The 24774-nt window shown below is 46.2% G+C and overlaps 1 protein-coding gene across 2 annotated transcripts in view; it reads right to left on the minus strand.

Moving 5' to 3' along the window:
• Positions 1-369: 369 nt before the first annotated feature.
• The window catches only part of slf1 (SMC5/6 complex localization factor 1), a 29392-nt gene continuing 4987 nt past the window's right edge, over positions 370-24774 (minus strand). For both annotated transcript variants that reach the window (XM_076154100.1, XM_076154102.1), the window contains exons 11-18: positions 23549-23702; positions 22643-22811; positions 22303-22448; positions 21432-21541; positions 18265-18344; positions 13353-13445; positions 12119-12301; positions 370-1363 (exon numbers count right to left, since the gene is read on the minus strand). In XM_076154100.1, the coding sequence (XP_076010215.1) occupies positions 828-1363; positions 12119-12301; positions 13353-13445; positions 18265-18344; positions 21432-21541; positions 22303-22448; positions 22643-22811; positions 23549-23702 (1471 nt within the window). In that variant the 3' untranslated portion in view covers positions 370-827. The remainder of the gene's footprint in view (positions 1364-12118; positions 12302-13352; positions 13446-18264; positions 18345-21431; positions 21542-22302; positions 22449-22642; positions 22812-23548; positions 23703-24774) is intronic.

A 24774-nucleotide genomic window follows, 5' to 3' on the forward strand; every position in this document is an offset into this window, starting at 1 on the left:
CACACACTAGACACTGATCTCAATGGCGCCGATGCATTGCAAAGACAATTGTGTGGAAATCTGTAATGAGCTCTTCTAGGTGGGTGAAGTAGATTTTTTTCAAGACAGCATCTGCAGCAGCAATGGAATTATGAGGTCATTCATCATCTTCTCAGACACACACACACACACACACACACACACTGTGCCATGATCTGCAGGTGAGGTCCTCGTCTCCTCACCTGCAGTGTAACAGCTGCAGGTGACGGCTCCAGGAAGTGGCTCGCCCTGGACCCTCAGAACGCACACGCACACACACACACCTCAAGCTTCCCCAACCAGAAGGACATTTTTTACTTTAAATATTCAAGCAGGAGTATTGCAACCCATTTCTTTATTTGGTTACAAATAAATTATGACATGTAAGAAAATACATCAAGTAGGAAAAGCAGTTGTAGAAAAAACAAAACGAGGTAGAAGCCGTACAAAAACACGAGTACATTCAACATAAGTCTGAAGTCCACCAACATCTGCTCAGTGACGGTGCTTTGGTTTCAGAAGTAAACACACAGCCTTTATACAACATATACAACATCAAACACATGATTTAGCCCTTTTAGGGTGGCTGTGTCTGAAAAAATTAAATACAGGAAGTTTACATTCAGAAACATGACGGAGGAGCTGCCTTGTGTTTCGGCAACTTTAAAGGGAGTCACATTCAGTCTCATGGGGAGGAGGACTCTCATTTGATGTATTAAGGCTTCTGAGGCTGTGCAGCTTATCAAATCACTAAGGTTACGTTGTGTTTGTGCTAAAGAGAAGTTTGATAGACTCTATGTAGTCTCCTTTTAGTGCAGCCAATGTTTGCTTTTCAAGCTTTTTTCACTTTCCGGGTCAGAGATGGCTACCTGTGCTTCTCCCTGAGACTTCAGATCCTCCAGGATCTCCATCAGGAAGAGTGTGTTCTCAGCCTGACACTCTCTCACCGCCCGAGACACCTGCCCCAGGTAACGGCCCCTCCCCAGCCCCAGCACCGTCTCTGCATCCTCCACCACCCTCACTGCCCGCTGGTCTGCCCAGCCTGAAGTCAGTTTTTGGAGTGAGTGTGTCTTCAGGGCCCTGACCAGCCTATAGCCCAGGTTGCTGTCACCAGGCTTCCTGTGGCCCAGCAGGCCCTTCTCCTTCTGGTAGGAGAAGATGAGGTGGGCCAGCAGACAGGATCCGGCCTCCAGGAGCGGCAGGTTCACCACCTCGGACATTCGATCGCCCAGAGCCAAGTCGCCGGCCTGCGCGTTGTGGAGGAGCTCGTCCCTCTGACCCGGGGCAGAGACCAGATCCAGAGCCGCCCTCCCGTCTTTATCAGTCTGCTGGAGCAGAGCTGAGCCTGCAGAGGAGCAGAGACAGGACAGGGTTAAACCTCATGCCTCCAGTGTGTTCAGTAGAGGACACAACTCCACAATGACATAAGTGCATGTGGCACACACAGAGAGCAGACAGGATCAATCCCTCTCTGTATGCTCAGTATGTTTACATGCACATTCTAACTTTGATTATACTCGTGCAGACTGATTCAGATACACACTGTAGGTCTTAGACTCAAAGTACATCATCACACAAGCATTTCTCCTAGTGAGCTAAAGTGTAAACACACATTTAAGCCCTGTAGCCTTCACTCTACATTCCCAATCCAAACCTAAATAGTGATCTGCCTTCCATGTCCCACCAGGTGAAGCCTCAGTGTCTCCTCCACCCTGACAAACCTGCATTTTGCCTTCAGCTGCACTCGTTTACCTCTAAGTAACAAAGCCTTCCTTGTCATTTTCTACCCCTGCTCTGTGCTTCCGCAGGCTGCAGTGCTGTAGGAATTGATCAAGTCATAAATATTTGATTTTAAAGCGACAGATTGGCCTGAGTGTAGGAGGTTAATGAGTGTAATGTTCAAAGCCAGCTGAAACATCAATGATAATATCACAACACAACACACCACGCTGACACGCAGCCAAGCCAGGCAGCAGCATGATTATCAAATAAGGCGGAAGAGACACTGCACGGGTCAATGGCAGGACACAGCAACAGATATAAATAGAGCGCAGACTCACACACATGAATGCACATATACAGAACAGTGAACAGTACACACACACACACACACACACACACACACACACACACACACACACACACATCAACTCTCCCACGCACACTGAAGTGGGGACTTAAAGTGAACAGCTGTTTCCCCACTGGGCCTCGATGGCAGCCAGAGCTTTTAGCTCACTTCAGCTTTAACTTCAGCTGACACTTTGTCTTAACTGTGCAACTGGCAGGTCACAACGTGTTTGTGTAAAAGGGACAGAGGGTTAGTGACCTGATGGAGCCTCTGCATCCCTGTTAGCTTGATGATGGAACTCTGTTAGCGAGCTCATGGCTAGTGTCACTAACACAGAGGGCTGCTGGGGGGGGGGAGCAGGACAGGCAGGGAGGGAGGGAGGGGGGGGGGGAGTGTTAGACTGAGACCTACATGGAGCTTCACTGTTTCCATGTAGATCTGTAACAAAAGTGTACCAAAATGTTGCATATCGACTGCAAGTGGACCATTTTTGAACGTGACATCAGAGGTCATGTGACGCATCCCTCGTCCAAAAATCAGTGAAATGATCAGCAAACCCTCCATGAAGTCATCTCTGAATGATTCATCACCTCTGCTGGGTTTGATAGGACTGAAACCTCTGTTCTGGTTTGACGCCCTGATGCAGAGATAACATTGGGTTTGAGCCGTCATGTCATGCATCTCTGTGTAGGACGGAGTGAGACCCAGACTCTATAAACTGAATCTAGATGAGAAAGGAAGATTTTGAACAAAATGTAATGATTTTCTGGTAAAAACAGACGTCTGATTGTTTGTAACTTGGGAGCATTTGAGCTGTTTGACCTTTACAAGGCTGTAATCCTTTAAATGGTGAACAGATGCATGTACAACACATTCTGTGGATCTGAATGCCAAAGATCTATGAAAAGCTCCAACTCAAATAAAAAAAGCCAAACCCACACTGAGTACCCTACAGTAGTTTGGACATGTTGTAAAATGGCGAGTGTCTTTAAAGTGGAGCTTTATGTTCACATCTCTACCTTCACATCTCCAGTAACCTTGACTTTCCCTTCAATCTTTGAAGAATCAAACTGAGCGTCGCCTCAGTCGGAGCCGAAACGCGTCGCCGTCTCTTCCCACTCGGCGAACTGAAGTAAGGAAAGTTAGAACGGTGACATTTACCGTCTCCTCTGGCTTTTCTGCTTTGTCTGCTCAGACTGAAAGCCATTTTCCAGTGTCAGTCAGACCCACGCGCGCTCACAGCCCCATGCCGAGCGGGTCGAGTCAAGTATAAGTCCTTTGTTTGCTTTCAGATGGACCCATTTCTATGGCAAACTGCTCTTGATGGCACTTGACTGTTCAACCTCGCCGATGCCGCTGCTGCCACTTGTGTGTGAGTTTACGGCTCTGCGGAGGCTCGCCGTGACACGGGCGACGGCTGAAAGGCTGCTTGATACCACCGCTGGCAGTTGTCTCCGTTTGACAGACACAGTGGGGCTCGGAGGAAACATGAGGTTTTTAAAGCCGGGGCAATCTTTGTGTCTGTGTGTGTGTGTGTGTGTGCGTGTGTGTGTTTCTGGCATCATCCTTCGAGCGTGACACAAACCACACTCGCAAATGCAATTGTGACAAAAAAGACAATGTAGCCTTGTTTTAAATGTTACTCAAAAAACGCCAAAATGGAACCATATGAATCCTGAAGCGGCGTTTCCGTGGCAGCGCAGTCGCTTGCGTGATAAATCGGCGTGAGCTGGCGTAGCTGTTTAGCCATGGAGGTCAACGCTCGTCTACCTTTTCTTCTTCTTTTTTTTTTGCCGCTTCAAGCCTGAGTGGCGAAAACTCAATCTGCATAAATTGTGGCATTAATCTACATAAACTTTCACATAAGCAGGGAAATTTCAAATGCAAGAGGTCAGGCGCCGGGGCCAGAAGTCAAGGGCGTAAGAGCGCGGATTTGATCAAAGTGGCCACTAGAGAAAGGACAGGAGAGGGGGGGGGGGGGGGCGAGGGAGGTGAGAGAGTGAGGGGGCGTTCAAAGCACGGCCATAAACGCCACGTGTTTCATAACAAGCTGATCTTGCAATTATGACCAATTCAGTAGGTGCGGCTGTGATGTGTGAAGCCAACTGTGGCATTTCAGGACCACCAGTGTGTGTGTTTGAGTGTGTGTGTGTGTGTGTGTGTGTGTGACAGACATGGGTACAGGCAAACGCCATGTCTGCTGGAAAAATGGATCCATCTTTGTCCCTCCTGGCTCAGTAAAGGGGGGGCGTCACGCTTTTGAGAAACCAAGGCTGTTTTGTTCACAATGTTCCCTGGTCTGCGGTTGGCTTCCCTTTGAAAAGAGGGACCAGCCTTGGACGTCAGAGCTCGGCGTGGGGCCCTTGGAGCCGGACTAACCTGAGCACTGGGAGGGAAAAAGGAAGGAGGAAGGTTTGCTTCAACCGACGGCGTACGCACAGTGCGGCTTTTGTCAAAAATGATTGCTGCCGCTTTTCTCCCAACCGCCACAATCTGAGCCGCTTCTTCTGTAGCAGATGCGTGCGGGTATGATAATCGGTTGGATGCAGTATAGAATTAAGGCGCACAAACAACCTTATTGACAAAACAGAGACATCCTTGAACAATGAATGTATATGAACAGAATACATGTCTGCTTTACACTCAGTCATTCGGCCATCAGTTATGCCTGACGTCTCCTCTCTCCCCTGCAGACAGACAGGAGGAGGTTGTAAACATAAAGGGACAAACAAAGCGACACTCGAAGTTGCGTCACCTCGTCTTGGTTGTGTCGCTCTCGTTCTATCAAATACAAGGCAGCGCCGACTAAATGTTTCCTTTTACCTGAACGAGCTGGAAATGACAATAAATATGACACGGAAAAGAAATCTGCACCGCCATCTTTAACCTCAGCGCTGTTCTTACACACACAGACACACAGACACACAGATACACACAGACACACACAGACACACACAGACAGACAGACACACACACGATTCAAGTCTTTAGCAAGAGAGAGAAACAGATAGATGGAAGGAAAGAGTCGAGCGAGAGGCAAAGTTTTCCCTGCCGACGGCGTGTCAGGCTGAGAGACGAGACTGGGGCGAGGAGGTGACACTGGCGTGGGGAGGGGGGGGGGGGGAGAAGGGAGGGAGGGAACACACACACACACAGACTGATGTGTGTCCAGGGTCTCAGATATGCTGAAGTGGCGATAAATATAACAATCTGGGGGACAAGATGAGAGCACAGGGTAATTACAGCATCCGTGATGTGTGTGTATGTGTGTGTGTGTGTGTGTGTTAAGTGAGTTAAATTACCCCCAGCAAGACCTGAGCTGTGAAACAGCTACACCAGGAGAGCATTCACATGCCGAGTAAAAGCCACCAGTCGGTACGCAGTCTGACTGCCCTGCACACACACACACACACACACACACACACACACACACACACACACAATCACACACACACACACACACAAAGACACACACACACACACACAGAGTGCAAAGCCCTTTGGCCTTTAGAGGGCAGGCGAAGACAAGAAATATAAAAGTGAGAGTGGAGGAGGGGAGGAAAAAAGAAATCGCCACAAAAAACAGGGAGGGAGGGAAGGAAAGATGCAGTGCCCCCTCCCCCTCCGTCTCCATCTCTCTCTCTCTACGTCTCTCTCTCTCTCTCTCCATCTCTCTCTTTCTCCCTCTCTCTCTCTTCCCCTCTCTCCCTTCTGGTCTGAGGTTGGAGCCGAGGCAGACAAGCTGGGAAGCAGGCAGCTCCACAGCACGGCACACATTCTCTCTCTCTCTCTCTCTCTCCCTCGCTGCCTGAAACAGAGAGATGGGGCAAGTGTGTGTGTGTGTGTGTGTGTGTGTGTGAACTGCAGCCAGGGGTATGGCATCACACATCCACAGGGAGCTGCTAGCTAGCGACTAGAAACCCCAGCATAGAAACAACAACGCCGACCAAGCAAAGCGTCAAAAGGCCAGCGGAGCCTGTGAGTTCGCTCCAGATCGCTCCAGATCGCTCCAGATCGCTCCAGTCTCTGTGAGCAGCCGGGGCAGAAAGCTCAGCATAGGGACGGATCAGCTAAAGAGCAACAACAACCTATGAAGCTGGACCTTTTCATCTTACGTGCTACCTTGCCCAACTCTAGACACACACCCCGGCACTACAGCGGGCTGTAATGGCTGCTGATCAGAGTGGAGCCCTAAACAAACTCTTAACTCCTCTCTTGAACCTGAAGCGTCTCCGTTGGCTTGTAGCTGCAATGACGCCTGATGCACTGAATCATCACAAATACATAAACACACACACACACGTACTTATAATCCTATTAACGTGCGCACAAGCCACTCTCTCAGCAAATTAAACTTCTCGTCTGTTTTGACACATTTGGTTGTTGTCAATGCCAAACTACACTCCACCAGCCCACTCACAGTAGACTCCCCTGTTGCAGCACCTCTGTGCACACCGAGTGTAAACGTGTATTTATGTGTTACAAGTCGTAGCATCACTGACCCGTGCCAGTTCAGGATGCCTTTAACCACATATTCCCTCAATTCTGTGACTTTTGTGCGACGTCATTTTGTAAGAGCGACCTTTGCAACCGCTCTGACACTGTTAAGTAAACTTGTAGGAACTTATGTGTGACGAACACACACACACACACACACACACGCACACTTACAGGAGCACGTCCGGGGCTACTAAAAGGAAAGAAGCGCATTCAAGTGAGCTTTTAAAAAGTGAACAAAATGAAATGAATGAAGTGGGAATAGTGTGTTTGAAGCGATCGCGGCACAATCGTTCCCTAACTCGCTCTTTGTATTCTTGAAAACTTCTACATTTGACATTGTGGCGGGTTGAGATGATAAAGTTGAGACTTTATCATCTTGTTGATCAGTGAATTGCTGCTTGCCTTTAAACTCCGAGCACCATCCTTGTACCGCTCGCACAAAAAACCCTTTGCTTCCTTTAGAAAGCCTCAATATTTAGAGGTGAGGGAGCTGTGACCTTGACAAATAAGTAACTCCTTTCAAAGATGAGCTAAACCTTGCACGCCTTTATCCAAATTCACTTCATTTATGCTTTATTCTCACCTCCCTCTACAGCCGCCATTGTTGACTTTCAACACTCCATTCTTGACTTCCTGTTAATGAATTTCTAATACGTTTCTCTGAATTTCCTATTGAGCTCATTTTTCCGCAACTCCATTCACTTCTATTGGTTGCCATTGAATCTTTAACTTGGAGGCTAAAAAAGCAAATTGTATCAGCATTTTGTACTGGTGGAGTGTCTGATGACGGCGTTCAGGGCCGGAATGTGAAGAAAGCAAATGATCTGTATGGCCAAAAAACATAACTGCAACCTTTCTTCTCTCTATTCAATCAGCTGAAGAGCCAACAAAGCAACAAGCTCAACCTTGACACTTAGCATTGTTTTGGGGTGGAGAAAGCTTTCCAGCGCTTAACTTTCACAAATATGACATAAAAAAGAAAGGAGGCCCGTACATGAACCTTGCAGGGGAAGGAAGAGGATGTTCTTGCCCTCTGCTCCTCTCCTTTTTCAGAAAATGGTTCCCTGTGGCCTTCATACTCGTTAAATGCAGCAGCTGTTTAAAAGGGAGTGTGTATAAATGTCAGAATGGAGAGGACGCTTACAAGAACACACTCCTAACAAAATACAAAATCGCCTTTCTTTGATCCTCTCTTCCCCCCGCATATGTATTGAACTTACACACACACACACACACACACACACACACACACACACACACACACACACACACACACACACACACACACACACACACACACACACACACACACACACACACAGGGTTGAGCTTAAAAAAGGGAGGGGGGGCGGTGAGGGGTGAGGGGGTCTAGCTCAGTGAGGACCGGCCGGGGAGACTGTTGGAGGGCTGCAGAGTTAATCCTGGCAACTGCCCCAAAATGGAGAAAGGAGAGTGAGGGGGGGATGAGAGAGACAGACAGGGAAAAAACAGGAGAAAGAAGAAGAAGAAGAAGAAGACTCAAGTAGGATATCCCCAGAGAGGGGAGTCCTTGAAACACAGCCTGGAGAAACCTGCAACTCCAAACAGCTTCACCTCCAACATACGCAGGCTCACACACTCGCCGCCGCCGCCAGTTCAGGACCCACAGGGAAATAAGTGCTGAACACAATGAACTTTCTTTACAGGGTTGACAGTGAAGAGACCCCAGTGTGCTTAAAGCACTACCTCTGTGTGTGTGTGTGTGTGTGTGTGTGTGTGTGTGTGTGTGTGTGTGTGTGTGTGTGTGTGTGTGTGTGTGTGTGTGTGTGTGACAGAGATAGACAAACAGACAGAGACAAACCATGACTGACTACAGTGGTCTGAGGGGACTGTGTGTGTTCCCTGTGCCACCGAGCAAATGACATATTTCTGCTCCACAAACACTCATTCACATTATGTTGCTGCTATCTGCGGGGACTGTGGAGTGGTGTGTGTGTATGTGTGTGTATACAAGTTATACAAAGGACTAAAAAAAGGCAACATGTACTCATTTAATCAAATTAAATAAGCAGATTAAAGGAAAAAATAATAATTTCTGCACATTTCTTAATGAACACCATGCAGGTACCTGAGCAGTTCTCTCTGCTCCCATACTCTTTCTGCTCTAAGCATCTAAATGAGTGTGTGTGAGTGTGTGTTTAGGTGGACTAGCTGTGCTTACTAACATGGTGGGCTGTATTGAAAGGATGCCATCAGCAATTACGGTCACAGGGCCGGGTGGTGACAGCTTAAAGGCTCTTTTCTTTCCCCCCCCTCCTCCTTCCCTTGGTCACTGACACGCCTCCTCTGTGTGTGTGTGTGTGTGTGTGTGTGTGTGTGTGTGTGTGTGTGTGTGTGTGTGTGAGTGTGAGTGTGTGAGTGTGTGTGTCTGTTTGTGCCAGGTCTGGACTGCACAGCTAAAGGCTTCGGGTCATTTTCCATTCCAATCAGGAGTACCGGCTGCCCTGGCCACACTGCAAAATTTAAACACTCCACTCTTACCAGCTGAGGAGGGGGCAACAGGGAGTACGAGCACACACACACACGCACACATACACACTCGTACATAGGGTCATATTGGCCTTGGGCGATGGGGGTGATGGGGAGGGGGAGGGGAGCAGATTCAGCCTTGCCCTCAGCCATGGCATGCTTTTCTTGCCAGCTCCATACGACTGGAGGGAATGAGGTGGAGGGGCAGGGGTGGGGGTCCCATCCATGTTTCCCCTCTACCACAGTTCAGCCCTAAAAATGCACACGCGCACACACACACACACACACACACACACACACACACACACACACACACACACACACACACACACACACACACACACACACACACACACACACACACACACACACACACAGGGCAGCGGCCTCTAAGCACAGGGGCTTACAAAGGGGTGAGATCATTCCCATATAAAGGCTTTGTTGGTGTGCCAGTGTCAGTGTTGCCCTCTGTGGCCGACCAAAAGCTTTGGCAGCTCCGGCCGGCCTGTCTGTGCCTGGAAACAACTAGGACAACAGGGTGCATGCGTGAGTGAAAAATATACTGGAGGATCGAGCAGGAACTTATAATAATATGTAAGAATGATAGAGAGGAGTGTGTGGTATATATATATATATATATATACATATGAATCTAGCCCACTAGCCTGTTTTCCCTGCATGGATGGGTGCAGCTGTCTCCCTGGACAAAATGTATGGGTGCCCAAGTTAGCAGTGAGAAATGGTGGTTACACCGACTAACTCACTTTGATTTTTGCACTTTTAATAACCTTGACTTTTATAAGTAAGATCCACATCTGCCAAGTGTAAACGTAGCCAGTCGATGGTGTCCATAGCAACCAGACGGAGATGGCAGGGAAAAAAAGGCAGAGAGTCAGAATAGCCCGGAGTCAAAGAGGACCACCTCCTCACCAAGCAGCTCCCCGCCCGCTCGCTGTAGCCTTCAGACACGCCGCCATCAAGGTGCGTGCAAATCGCAAACAGTCAGGAGAGAGCGAGCGAGAAAGAGAAGGATAATGCAAAAGCCTAAAGGTGTTTAAAATGAAGAGAGCTCTCCATCCTGTAGGTCTGCTTAGTCCCTGAGAAGAGACCAGGCCGAGACAGCAGGCCACACACACACACACACACACACACACACACACACACACACACACACACACACACACACACACACACACACACACACACACACACACACACACACACACACACACACACACACACACACACACACACACACACACACACACACACACACACACACTCCCTGTCTCTCCTAATTTTAAAGATGCAGATAGTTGCGTCTCGGTCTGACCTCTTTTAATTTACTCTCTTTCTCCCCTCGCCTTGGAAAGGAAGGAGAGAGAGACAGAGCGAGAGAGACAGAGCAACAGAGCGAAAGAGAGAGAGAGAAGAAAGAAGACGGAGCTCCCTTGCTTCCTCTCCGGGACCAAACAATCCCAGTCTAATTTATTTTTTGAGGACAGAATATGTACATGTGTTAATGGGAAATTCGAATCAAATTAACTATAATTAGTCAAAGCGAGAAGTGAGCAGAGGCAGAGGTATGTTACATGGGAGACTTGTTTGCCCCCCCCCCCCGACACACACACACACTCACTTCCTCTTCCACCACCTGCTGTAGTACGCCCGACTCCACCAGCGTCTCCTGAGCTATGACACCCGTCACCAGCAAACACACTCGACGCACTCTGTTGTGACATTCGAGGAGTGTGAAATTTTGCGTGCAGCAGATTCTTGACTTTTCTAATTTTGACATTATTAACAAGCACCTGATGAGGCGATGGCGTAACATGTCAGGGCAGACGTGTCAGGACCGTTAACACGCCGAGAGACGTTTGTGACTCCAACTTGTCACTACCACAAATACATATGGTGTATACCTCCGCCAAGGCAGAGTCGTCCTCCAATTATAGATCTGTCTCTAATTCTACCGCGTTCGATTCCAAAGTTAGTCTGACATAGTTTGATTGTTCCTGTTACGGCGCCACTATCAGGTTGATTGGCGTACATCTCCACTCACTCACTCATTCATGAAACAGCAGCAATGTTTTCATAAATAAGCCACGCCCACTCAACTTTGGCAGCCACTTACAGCAAAACTACATTTTCAAAACAAAGAGAAAAATTCATGCAGAAATGTTGTGACAACTGTGCTTTTGGGAATAAATTGAAATGCCAAAACGAGGTTAGGCACAAATGGGCGTGGCCTATATGGGAACACACCTGAGGAACAATGATTTGATTCTGTGTGGTGCGGTTCAAAAGTGATAAAGTTATAAATCTACAAAAACATCAAAGTGGTTAATACAGTGCCACCATCAGGCAGAACAGAAAACAACAAGATAACAAAAGGCGTAACAAACGATCAAGTAAGCAAATCTGCAGCAGAGACTCCAACACACAGTCACAGGCTTCATACACTGTGCTTACTTCAGGTACCATACAGAGTCTGGGCATCAACAGGTTCCTCACTCTACCAGGAGACCAGTAAAGCCTAAAGTGGCCGTGCTAATAAGGTGGCAAGCAGCATTCAATCTGTCAGCGAGGTGAGACAGAGTCGTTATATTAAAGTGAAAGCATGGCCGCCACAGCAGTGACACACAGCCCACAACTGTAGTAAATCACTGGATAACTGGTTATTTCTTCAGATCCCTGGACGGTAAACTGGCCAGACAAGTTCAAGGCGTTTTACTTTAACATTATAGAACTCTCATCAATGCGAAGGAGACACTTAATGCTCAGCTTGATGAATTATGCGCGACAGGAATACATATAAAATGTTAAATATAAAAGGTGTTGCTTAGGAGTCATTTTTAGTGTTCAGGTAATAACTATATTGCTTTGTGGAAGAATAAACCTGGAGGTAATAGTTAATTTATTCATAAGATATCACAATAAACATAAACATGTAGGTTAATTAACTTGTCATATTAGCCGTGTCACATAAAAACAAAACATTCAGGCTACGTTAAGTTTACTGACCCGCGTGCTCCAGCAGCATTTTGGCGATGTCCATGTGTCTGTTGAGCAGGGCATCGTGCAGGGGGCTGACTCCGCCCACCTGGCTGTTGACGACGGGGGCGGGGCGGTGACGAAGCAACGCCTCCACGCAGGCGGTGCTGCCGTGGTTACAGGCTTCATGCAGGGGCGTCCAGCCCGCATGGTCTGAGTGGGCAAACGAACACACACACACGGGACCAGTTCAGCTTTAAAAAAGGGTCACTCCTACTTTTAATATTTAACATGAATTAGCAAAAAAATAATCAAGCAATTGGATATATTATATATTTTATGCATATTTATCCATTTTGAGGCTTGATTGGAAGATTGCACAGAGTAACAGTGTGTGTAGAAGCAGACCAAGCTAACCAAACTGTGAGCTAGCAGAATCTAAATTCAGGAAAATTGCGTACAAAGAAGGTTATACAATACATCGTGAAACAAAATTAAAGTTTATAACGACTTATGGAGGATTTTTTCATAAAATCTGCTCAGTGAATAACGTCCATTATCATGAGAAGAATGACATTAAAATGATGTTAAATAACTGAAGCTGCTGGAAGCATCCATTATGTATGCTAATGAATGAGCTATTAAGCTAAGTGTTGTTTGTGTATCGTAATCAAATGTTAATGTAAATAATTTGAACTCATAGTAAAATGTGTAATCTAACAAGAAAGGAGCTCGAGCAAAAATGCCAGAATCAACACGGGCCTGACTTTAGCACAAAATCTGCGGGCAACAGAAGTCATTTTAGCATTTTGCGCATCGTTCTGCCCGATTACATTTTGGGAACCACCACTTGCGTGAGCCCCCTGCTGATGTGAATTCATTTAGGCTGCTATTAGAGACTGATTACGAAATAAGGAGAAACCTTTAAGGCAGCACAGCATTTCCATAAAAGGATGAAAATTCATTGTATTTCACCCGACACCGGCACAGAAAAGTCATCCTGAAATATCAAAAGGCATTCCATTCATTTAGCAAAGTGCCTGTAAATCCATAAATTGGAGCCTCCAAACCCACCCCGCTCTTTCTAGACACACCCTTTACATTTTAGCGAAAGGTTAAACCCAATGATGACGCGCACGCACTCCCGATTTCTTCTCTCCTCTCTTTTCTCCAATGTTAATCGCTCCTCCACACCCGAGAGCAAACGGTGGGAGTGCAATCCAACCGAGGCGACGGGGCAAAGCCGAGCGGCAGAGACACTTACCTTTAACGTTCACGTCTGTGCCAGGAAGCGCCAGGATCTGGAGCACCGTTTCCACTTGGTTCTTCTTGCAAGCTCGGTGGAGGAGGGTCTCTCCTTTGACCAGGACACAGACACACACACAGACACACACACACACACACACACACACATGCACGCACATACACACACGCGCACACACAACGGATAGACATACCCAGGCAAAAGGGAAGAAAGAAATCCAAAATTAGGGTGTGCTCGATGTCCTGCCCATTGTCCCCCTCCAGTAGACGATCACACCAATAAAACGCCAGGAAAATGTCCCCAACCACCAAAGAAAAGAGCCTGACCTAAAAAACGAGGAGCCGCCAATGAGAATGCGATTTAAGAAGAGATGAGAAAAGGGGGGAGATCTTTCAAGGGAAAACGGAAAATTAAAAAATGAAGAGTTGGGATAATTCGGCTCAGAAAAGACACATTGTCCACACACACACACACACACACACACACACGCCAGCTCGGCCAAGTTAATAACGTGGGGCAAAGCGAAGGAGTGGAGTGTAGAGAGAGAGTGGTCTTCCTTCCTGTCCACTCGTCCCTGTATTGTTAGTTGAGAGGAAGTTATGGTAGACAGCCCAAGCACAAAGCCTGGAAAAGGATTCTTCACAGACGCAGGGTTCAAAAGCTCCGCTGGGCATTGCCACTGTCACCACGTGATATTTACTTAGCAAACGACCAGCCAACCGGCAAAAGTCTACATTTACAAATTTACATTTTCAACTTAACGTTCACCCCCTTTCTCCCTACGTCCTCCTGTCCTCTTTACGCCATCTCTCTCGCTTTTTTTATTTTGATACAAAATTAATTCAGGAATACATTAGCGGCCCCCTCTTTTCACGTATGGCTGAACTTCAGAGGGAAGTTAAAGGCCAAGCATGAGTGGCTCTGTGCTCGCCAGTATAATGCAGGACTGCAAAGCCTATAATAAATGCTTTACTAGCTCTCCCCAGGACGCCACGCCTGTACAGGGGGCTCCACTCCAGCACACTGAGGGGAGACGGGGGCAGAAGGAGGTGGAGCGGGCGGAGAAGTGTGGAGGCAGGGGGGCAAGAAAGAAGGTGCAGCGAAGGAGAGAGTGAAAGGGTTTCCACATTCAAAGCACGCAAAGGGAAAAATATTGAAAATGTCTATTCTATTCATCTCGAAGAATTCCTTTCTTCCACAAGGCATCTTTGAGAATGAATTCAATGCCAACCAATGGTGACAGAGCGGAGAAACAGGAAATGGAAGTGTTTATCAAAAGCATACAAGGCAGAAACCTAACAAGCAGATGGAAGCAAACAATCCTCGCATTGTTCTTAAGCTTCACCGCCACAGAACACATTCAATACATTATTGGACTTTTCTCCACATGATTTCAATTGTGAGTGTGGTTGGCGCTCAGCTGCCACTACAAACACTCAGCAGGGACACAATTATGGCTGATGTTGTTGACATCAGCGCAAAGCCAAATTAATGAGCGTGCATTTCAAGTATTTTGATGTTGTATGAATCATGGCCAATCTGGAAGGTTTAATATTTATTAGAATGTTATATTAGAAGTGACTGAATAGGCTCTCGAAAGTTTTTAAGCACATCAAGGATAACGCATAATTCTACACGACTGAAATAGTGAAATATTTGCTCTATTACTGCTCAAATGTAGCAATTAGAGGCAGTAAGAATACACAAACAGGCCTGGTTGGAGCTACAACTTGTGTGAGACTTTTCCACTGTTCCTTAGGAAACATGATTGTTGATTATTGATCCCAATAATGGAATTTTCTCTTGTCTTTGTTACTGTAATAAGTTACTGTAATCTCAACGCAATGGGTTGTGATTGCTTATTGGAAACGTGTGTTGAAGTATAAGGAAAAATATTTGCATCATGCTTGGCACCTTGAAGTTCAACTGGAAATAAAGGAGAAAAAACAAAACAACAAGCAAGAAATGTGTTCTAAAACTGAATTTTGATCCTTAAAAATTAAAGTTAAGGGAAAAAGCGTAAAACTGCTTGTAGAGGTAAAGTCTCATGGACGTTCTATTAATGAGTGGTATTTGTCGAATTAGCTGCCGTAATTGAAAAAAATAAGGAAAACAATATTATAAGAAACGGTATGAATAACAGCAATTAAATCCAATCAATAAGCAAACAATATTTCCATTTAAAAAGGCGACACAGCCAAACCGCGGATGAAGCCCAATCCAAACTACCATGTGTGGCGAGTAAGCTGCACTGAGTGGCGCGTCGGTGTTCTACATGGATTGTTCTGCTATTACCGGGCTCTAAAATGCTGTGATTAAACACCCATTCCACTACACCCCATGTGTACACATCCTCGCAAATGCCAGGGCCAATCCACGCACGGTTAAATCACTTTAATGGTTCCAATTTGGACACAACGCCTCTATTATAAGGGTAATTGCATGCTCAGCATTTACAAGCACGGAAAGGATAAATCCGCCTGTCCTTTTCTATAAATCCTCTAACAATCCCCCCGTTTCACACTTTAATAGAAAAGTTCAATGTATGTGTTGGTCTTTATATCCCTCAGTCTGCCTGCTCCAGTCCCACTTAAGTGTCGCATGGCCGGCTGATCCCTGGACCAAAAAGCTGCTGGAAGCTCGTAACAATGCAATTTGTTAAGAATGTGTTAGTGAGATATTCTGTGCCAGTTATTGGATATAGAATGGAACACTTTAAAATGCTACCACTGTTGCTGCTACATAAACATTTCCTATCGATCAGGAGCAATCACAATTGGACGACATTCATAACAAATTAATAGTGCAGTGCATATAAATGGACTGATCGGAAAACCAATCATGACGTAGGCGTGGCAGTTACATAAACGTCATTCAATACCTCACATGGACTCCAAGATGGCCAGATTGACCCAAAAGCTGGTGGAGGGATACGTTTGTAATGTATGTGTCAAAGTTCTGCATGTCCACAGTGCAAAGCCAGGACTGTTAGGATTAGATTTGGATCAGCCTCTGCTCGTCACACCGCTTCCTCGGGGGAAAAAAAAACAGGGCACTATGGGAGTTGTGATGAAACAAGTGCGAGGCTGCATTACTGTCTCAAAGCCAGATGGAATTGAGACAACAGCAACCTGCGATGCTGTCTCCCATTTGGCAGTTTTACCAGGTGTCTGAAAGAATTTGTCTGCGATATCATTTGGCTTTTTTTGTGATCGCTCAGCGAGCCATGCAGGGAAGGAAACCTGTCGGGAAACGTACAGAGGAGAAGGACGAAGTTGTCTGTAATGGATGAGGTGTCACGAATCGCTGCTCTTCTTTTGCGTTTGTAGACAAATAAGTAGAACAGATAATGTAATAATGTTTTGAGAGTTCAGCACTTACACATGAGGCAAGAATAGCTGCTTTTTGTGTCACGCAATCTCTTATAAGAGAACTTCTTGGATCCTCTCAACAAGAAAAAAGGCACAGTATACCCGATAAACATTTTTCAGAATAAGAGCCAGTAATCGCAATATGGTGACATGAAGTTGGTGATCAGTGTTGATGTGACTTTAAGTGATAGATATCATTCATCCAAGATTGTCTCAAAATGATGAAAGCCTGTTGATTCCACAGTGAAGCAAATATGAGAGGAACACACAGGAGAATCTTCTCACTTATATTTCAAGAGCAAAGTGTTAACTCAGACTGATTATTTCTGGGATATCATTAGGTTAAATACAAGCAAATCATTTTTGACAAAGAAAAAAACATGTTTACAGCCGAACTCACACTAGTCTCTTCATGATCTATGTATATTCACAAGTCTTGGCTTAGATTGAAGCCTCCGCTAAGCTTCCAGGAGCAAATATGGAACTGAAAGAAGTCGATCTCCCTCAAATCCCTCATCCCCCCCTCTAAGCTCCTTTTGACAGAGATACTAAGGTTCCAGGAGGCAAAACAGATGCTCCAAAGTGAAGAAGTGCAGCATATAGGGAAGCAAACTTACATATGTGGGTGAACAAGTGTGTGGGAGAGAGCGAGAGAGAGAGAGAGGGAGAGGGAGAGAGAATGGAATGAGACGAGAAGGGATGAGAGGGCGAGAGGGGAGGATGCTGTGCCGATGGTTCATCAAAAATTAATGCCGACCGCATCGGTATAGAGATCACGTAGTGTAAAAACAACACATGCCGACAGCCTTGAGACTCCTGCCTCCCTCCCTCCCTCCCCCACACGTTCTCTCTCTCTCCTTTACCCTCCACCCCTCCTTTGCTCCGGCGCAGGGCCTTTCTGATCAGGTGGAGGGGGGAGATATGAGCTCTGACACCTCCGAGAGTTCACACAGAGTGCCATGCCTCTAATTGCGGGAAGTTCCACCAGTGCAGCCGCTGTACATCTGCAGTGCTCCCCTAATTGCTGCATTTAATATCCCTAAACTGGAGATCTGAGGCGCACCGTGCGTACTAATATGTGCCGGCGTTTTGAGTGAAAAACCCCATTATTTCCACCCAAGAAACTTATTTATTTATCTGACATTTTTTTTTTCTTCTTTTAAAGGTGAAAAAGGCGTAAGGAACAAAAACACAACAAAACAAAGCGCATGTGTGGAATTTCAATGCGGCTGCTAAAAGCGGAGGAGGCATAATCCAGAGGAGATAGAGGAGGAGGAGGAGATGACGCCGTCTAAACTCTGCCTCAACACACACTACAGGCCTACTTATGCAGCCGAGTCGTCCTTCCAGATGCCTCCATGGAAGCGCCGTCCGATGCAAATCAATCACTCTCGCCATACATTATGTGCTCTTCATTAAACTGAAAGTGATGACGGCGCTCTCATGTCCCTTTTTACTGATGACCCGGTGCGGCGCGTCAGCTTCTTGCAAATGTGCGGCCATGTTTTGTGGAGCGATGTGAGCGTGTGAGTGCACCGTACCTGCTGCGTTGACTCTGTTCAGACCTCTGGGGATGTTCTCTTTCCCCGGGCTCGATTCATTGGCTGTGGCGCTCTGAGCTCTGCGTAGAGACAAAGGACATGTTCAGGGGACATAAAAAGGCTACTTAGGTCTTTATTCGATTAGCAATAATGTAGATAAACAAGTCAAAAGTCATAACAACTGACCGGTTGAGCATTTCACTGTGGAGACCGAGCGATACAGAAAGTGGAACGGGCAGAACTGAACTGTGTCCCATTAGCAAATGAATCCCTGGTGGCACAGTATCATCTTATATGAAATCTGACAATATCTGTCAAACCCACACTGTGTTGGCCACACACACACTTCACACACCCGATCCTCCGATCCCTTCTCCAAAGCACTTTTCCTCCCACTTAACGCCTCAAACGTAGAGACGGCGAATTCGATGTGAGCAAGCACATTAGGAGGAATAAATAGTAAAAGAAACTGAAGCCTCTTCAAAGTAGCAGCGTGCTAATAGCTGTGGGCTGTCACTAGTCCTGTGAGTGGGTATGGGAGATGTGCCGGCATGAAGCCTGACAGGTGTCTGTGTGTATACGTCTGTGCACGTGCACGTGCGTGACATTGAAGAGGAGTGCCATCCATACTACAGGGAAGAGGCTTGTTCCCTGGTAATTGGCTTGTTCAGAAGCCAGGAAGGAGCTCCCAGCAGTGAGGAGGAAACACACGTCCTGTCACGTTGCTTGTTATTAGCAGGGACAAGGCTGAGAAAAGATGAGACAAGCTCTCTCTCCCTCTCTCTCGCTGTCTGTGTGTGTGTGTGTGTGAGAGAGAGTCCATTAAGTGTGCTGAGGATGAGGGGGTACTGCTTCTCATCTCAAACTACTTCACCCAAGTGTCCCCTCTCCATATAGGCTGGCAACAGAGGAGATGACAGTACTTTGCTCGTGTGCGCCCGGGTCTCTCTCTACCTCTCCCTCTCTCTCCTTCTCTCTTTATAGGAGGCCAGCATTCTGTCATTTTGGGGCCAACGATCAATCCTTGGCCAGGGGGCAGGGTGTGCTTTTGCTGGCCAACTCTCAAGAAACTTATGAGCAGTAGTAGGAGTTATGGGAAGAGCATGTCCAACACCACAGGAAGCAGAGGCTGTGCATTCAATTTCCCACTAGCTTTAATTCAACCAAGAAGACTGCAACCAAACCCCCGCAAAAACTTCACAAGAGCTTTCATTAGAAGCAATCTACCGATAGATAAAACTGCCCTTGTCTCCTCCGTCTGTACCCTCATTAGAACGTTGGTGGAGCTCATCTAGTTCAGGAGTCTGCTTAATTCCAGCTGACAGCAGCTACGTGCGTTTTTTGTCAGTGGAGAAGAAGCCAAAGAAACGACACAGTCAAGCGCTTTGAAATGAAAACAACAATAAAGAGAGCTTGATTAAGCCAGCAGGAGTAAAACCCTGGCTCAATTACAGCTTCCCTTCTGCTAGTAGCAATCACCGTCACGCCAGCCAACAAAGGCAGTCAGGATCGAAGCCGGCAAGGAAAACGTCCATTCTAACAGTCAGTCAGACGGGCGGTCAGACTGGACGGTCACATCGTGGTCGTCTTGGACGTGTGCCCCCAACGCCAGGCTGCTCCTGCAGAAGTACAACTGCCATCGAACATGTACGACTACAGCAGCTTCTAGCTCTGATGCCTCAGCCCGGGGAGTCCCAACTTAGACCCGAGACCTTTACGTGTTTTTGTAACTCCAGTACCCATGGAACATCACGCCAGTTTCTCAGTTTTGTGTTCTCCTGACAGTTTGGGTGAGGCTTTTCTTAATTGCACGTATTTTATTCCGTAAATCATTTGTGTGGACATGTGGAGAGATTCTTTGTGTTCCTCTCCATACTTCCAACTTCTCACCGGCCTTGATGTCTTCGAAAGGTGAGCACACCAGCACAGATTCTCTTTGATTCCGACCTTTTATTGTAAACAGAAATAAACCGACAGGAGAGAGAGGGGATGTGGTCAGTGCATGAACCAGTAGCCTTCTCATGAACCTGCTCCCTTGTGACTCCTGCCCTTCTCCAGGCCAAATACCTGCTGGTGGAACAGCAGATGTCTGATATGGGGCATGGTGAGAGCACGTGCCTGTGTGTGTGTGTGTGCACATTGAAGACGACAGACAGGGATTTAGTATGCGAGGGCAGCTGAATAGAGGCGGAGGGGGGTTGAAGGCTGAGAGCTGGTGGTCGTAGGAGAGGGCACAGAGGCCTGGTGGGAGACTCCACTCTGTCTGTCTGTCTGTCTGTCAGTCTGTCAGCTTCCTGTCCAGCTCAGCCCTTGCAGTGAGTGTGTGTGGGGTGTGTATGCATGTGTGTGGGGGTCTAACCTCCCTCTGCACCCCTACTGTCTGCCAGCACACACTGATAGGATCAGGCCCGGGTATGACCCATCACATGCCAACTCCTCACACTCCGTCTGACCTCCATTTGCCTCTCAGTCCCTCCATTCATGCCTTTCTGCTCCACTGACACCCCCCACTGTACACACACACACACACACACACACACACACACACACTCTCCAGGTGTTCCTTTGTTCCTTTCCACCCGCATTTTTCCCTGATGTGTACATTTTCAGCTGCGTTGTCTCGTCTTTTGCACCCTTAAAACTTGTGGAAACCCAAGAACACATAAAACTAAACTCAAATTACAGCAATCGATAACTAGATAGATAAGATATAATGCATAGTCAACCCTGAGGTTCAGTGACAGGGGAAGTGCTGAAGGTTTTCCCTGTCTTCATACTGTAAATCTAAGGGAGTTAGCATGAATGTTGATCAGCTAACGCGCCCATTAAGGGGAATATGAGCGACCGCAAAATAAGAGAGGAAAAACTGCCATGGACTGCCAGTGGAAACTCCCGGTCTAAACTCTCAAGAAGTACATTTCGGTGATTTTGGCAGTTTAAAATGAATCGCACGCTCAAACTGGGAAACTATGCTCAAGCCCATTTCCAATTTGTTTCGATTCCAAGCAGAGGGTCACTTCACGTTTAGCCTCCTCTGTAAGTGCACCTGAGAGATTTAACAATGATATTGCTGTGTGTGTGTGTGTGTGTGTGTGTGTGTGTGTGTGTGTGTGTGTGTGTGTGTGTGTGTGTGTGAGTGTGTGTGTGTGTGTGTGTGTGTGACTGACCCGGCGCTGGTCCCTTGGTTGGTGCCACTGTGGGATTTGGGTTCAGTACCGAGACGAGCACCAGCGGGACTCCCACCTAAACTCCCCAAGGCGGGCAGGTAGGAAGACACCTGTCAGGAGTCACGCAAACACGCAAGGGTTAGATCGTGCTTCCATCCATGCTGCAAGCCGATGCATGAGTGTGTGCGTCTTCAGGGGACTGAGGAGGCGTAAAGGCACCAACTGTGAGGGAGAGAGCCAGATGTTCTACAGCAAAATAAGAGATGACATTGACCACCTAAGCAATCTTTTCGCACAGAGCATTATTATACTCTGCGTCAGCTTCGCTCAGGCACGTTAAATAAAGCAAAGCCTGTGAACTGATACATCACCGTTACAGAAAAATACAAAATTATTCAAACTAACGTATTTATCATAAGCACTTATTGACTTAAACTTGCTGAGTTTTATTGCAGCTTTACTGTCTTGCACACCCTTAGTGTACTTTCAGCAATCTGGGCTGCCAAAGAAAGAGGAATTTTCCAGTGAATTGAGAAAAGGAGGCCAAGTGACCTCTTTAAACTTCTATTTTATACACTATCAATCAAAAACTGCTTCATAAGCCAAAATCTTCAGGCTTGTGCAGCATAAGAGTGACGTGAACCCAGCGAAGTAAAAAGGTGCTCGACCTGTATTATGACAGGAACGTCTGTCAGCGATTACTTGGTACAGTGCCAACGGAATACAGGACAGGGAGCTATGAGCATGGCTCATAGGGAAATAAAACGAAGACAAAACAGACATGCCTGCTTGCATAGACACACACACACACACACACACACACACACACACACACACACACACACACACACACACACACACACACACATACCACTTTCTTGAGCGAGACAGGTTCTTCTCTCACAGTTAGTCCACTTCTGTAGCACAGATATCTGAATATGGCATCAGACATGACCAACTTCAATCTGCTGGAGGGAATCCTGACAACCAGCTCAGCCAAAACCAGTGGAGGCACATCTACAACACAGGCAAATTATACTTCACAGATTTCCACATTATACACAGATTTTCTTGTACTTATTTTCATTTTGGGATCTATTGTGACGATGCAAAAAAAAAAAAAAAAAAGCAATAATGTGCACACTGAAGGAAACACTCTGACTGCAGCACTCTTCTTTACTCATCCTCTCCTCTTCATTTTTCATACACACCCTGGCTGATAATGGCAAAGTGCTCCGCTAGGTCTTTCAGGCTCTTTTCCACAAGATTCTGGTTCAGTTTGAAGTGCTGCTGATACCAGAACTCCACCAGCACAGACAGGAGGTCCACCAGGGTGTCTGCCAAACGTAATTCCTGCCTGGCATCGCTATCAGTGTAGTCCTGCAGCAAAGACAAACACAATCACCTATGGATTCACCATGGAGTGAAGTGATCAGGGCCTGAAACAATCAACCGGCCCAAAGTATGAAATCACGGGGCAGAATTATGGTGGTGCACGCTTGGTTCTGGTTTTAAGGCTGAGGAGAAAAAAACATTTAGTAAACTTTCTTAACATATTAAATCACTGCTGTCTCTTTCAGGATTTACGAGAGCTGCAGAGCTGTCTTAACCTTTTCCAGTAGGCGGCAAATGATATGCCAAACATGCATAATGTAGACTGACTGAATTAAAATAACAAGCGTTTGGCAAAGATTTTGCTTGGATTAAAACCTCTTCTGACTGACTTTAACTGAGGATATAGACGATACTGAGCATTTGACTTTATGCTTTCACACATTATGAATGCACCATACTTGATGTCAATAAAACAGTGCAGGACTGAAGGGTGCAGAGATGTTCCAACTGTGCCAATCTAATTTACTACTCTAACCAAGATGTGTTCATGTGTTGTTGAACTACAAGACATGATTATTAATTTAATTTGACAGTTCTGGCTGTTGTAAAATAGTGATATCAGTGAGAGAAGGAAGCACTGCTGAGGTTGCTCTTTTTTCAGTCCTAGTTTAACTCTCTGTTATACAAATATAACAAATGTGAGTAACTTTGTGTTTACTTAATGATACAACATACAGTTACTCCCAATGACAATAATGAGATCTGAGTTCCACAGTATTTACCTGCATGGCTGCCTGTACCAAGAGCTTAGTGAGCTGCTTGACGGCAGAGGACAGCAGGGTGGAGCGCTCCCACACCGTCCAGAAGGTGGAATACAGCAACGAGCCCGACGCTGACGGCAGAGTGACTGTTGCTTCTTCAGGCAGCAGAGAATCGCTGAGACAAACATTTAGAGTAAGGAGAGATAAATTATACAGTTTTAAAAAGTATCCATCAGCAAAGGATCATCAAGTCGTTCGCGAGCTTTCAAACATACAAATGACTGACTGAAATGTATAGACCATTACATCACACAGGTCCTAAAGTTAACTACAAAATAAAAATCTCAAAGAATGAATGTTACCTTATAAACACATTTCCAGTTTAATCTCAGTAGCTCGGGGTTGAAGCATCTCGGCATCAATGTGACACCAACATTTTCAGACGTCTTGCTCGCCAACTACACCGCACTCACCACGACACTGAAGTCTGACTTTCTGAGACGGAACAACTTACCACTCTTCTTAATTGTAATTAAAAAAATGGGATCAAATTTCTGATTATTTGTGATCATCATCTCCTTGACTCTCTAGACAAAATGATCAGCGCCTTCATTTGGGATGGATCCGCAAATCACTATTACAAAGATGTAAGTTCAATGAGGGACTCGCAGTACCAAACCTCCAATCCAATTACTGGGCAATTCATATTGATAAATTACGCTACTGGGTTGACTCCCCTGATCTAACCTGGTGCAGACTGGCAGCCCAATCCTGCTGCAATTCCGCCTCCTTAGCTCCCCTAATATATATTCCTCTCTCCCAAACAAGATCCCAAAGTTCACCAAAAACCCAGGGGTAATAATAATAACAATAATAATAAATAAATAACCTTGTCTCCTTATACATTTTGTCCACGTGTGTATCACATTCGCAGTCAAGTTCCCAGTCAACTCTTTCTTTTCTCTACCTCTCTCTCTTTTAACCCCCTCTTTCTGTATCAAAAGACGATCTCCAAAATGCCCCATAACTGCACACTCATTGCCATGTCAAATTCTTTCTTCAATAAAAAGATATATTAAAAAAATGATAAAAATCTCCCTATAAAGTACAAAATACTGCAGTGTGAGTTAAAATAATAGAAAACACTCTTTCTGCAGTATGTAATTCATATCTGTGGGATGATTTCCTCTGCAGTTTGTCCATGCAAGCACAATAGGTGTTGACAGAATGGAATGAAAAAAATAGCG

Source organism: Genypterus blacodes, unplaced genomic scaffold (assembly GCF_046128005.1).
Source record: "Genypterus blacodes isolate CSIRO-AG114 ecotype Tasmania unplaced genomic scaffold, CSIRO-AGI_Gbla_v1 ptg000061l_1, whole genome shotgun sequence".
Classification (NCBI taxonomy): domain Eukaryota; kingdom Metazoa; phylum Chordata; class Actinopteri; order Ophidiiformes; family Ophidiidae; genus Genypterus; species Genypterus blacodes.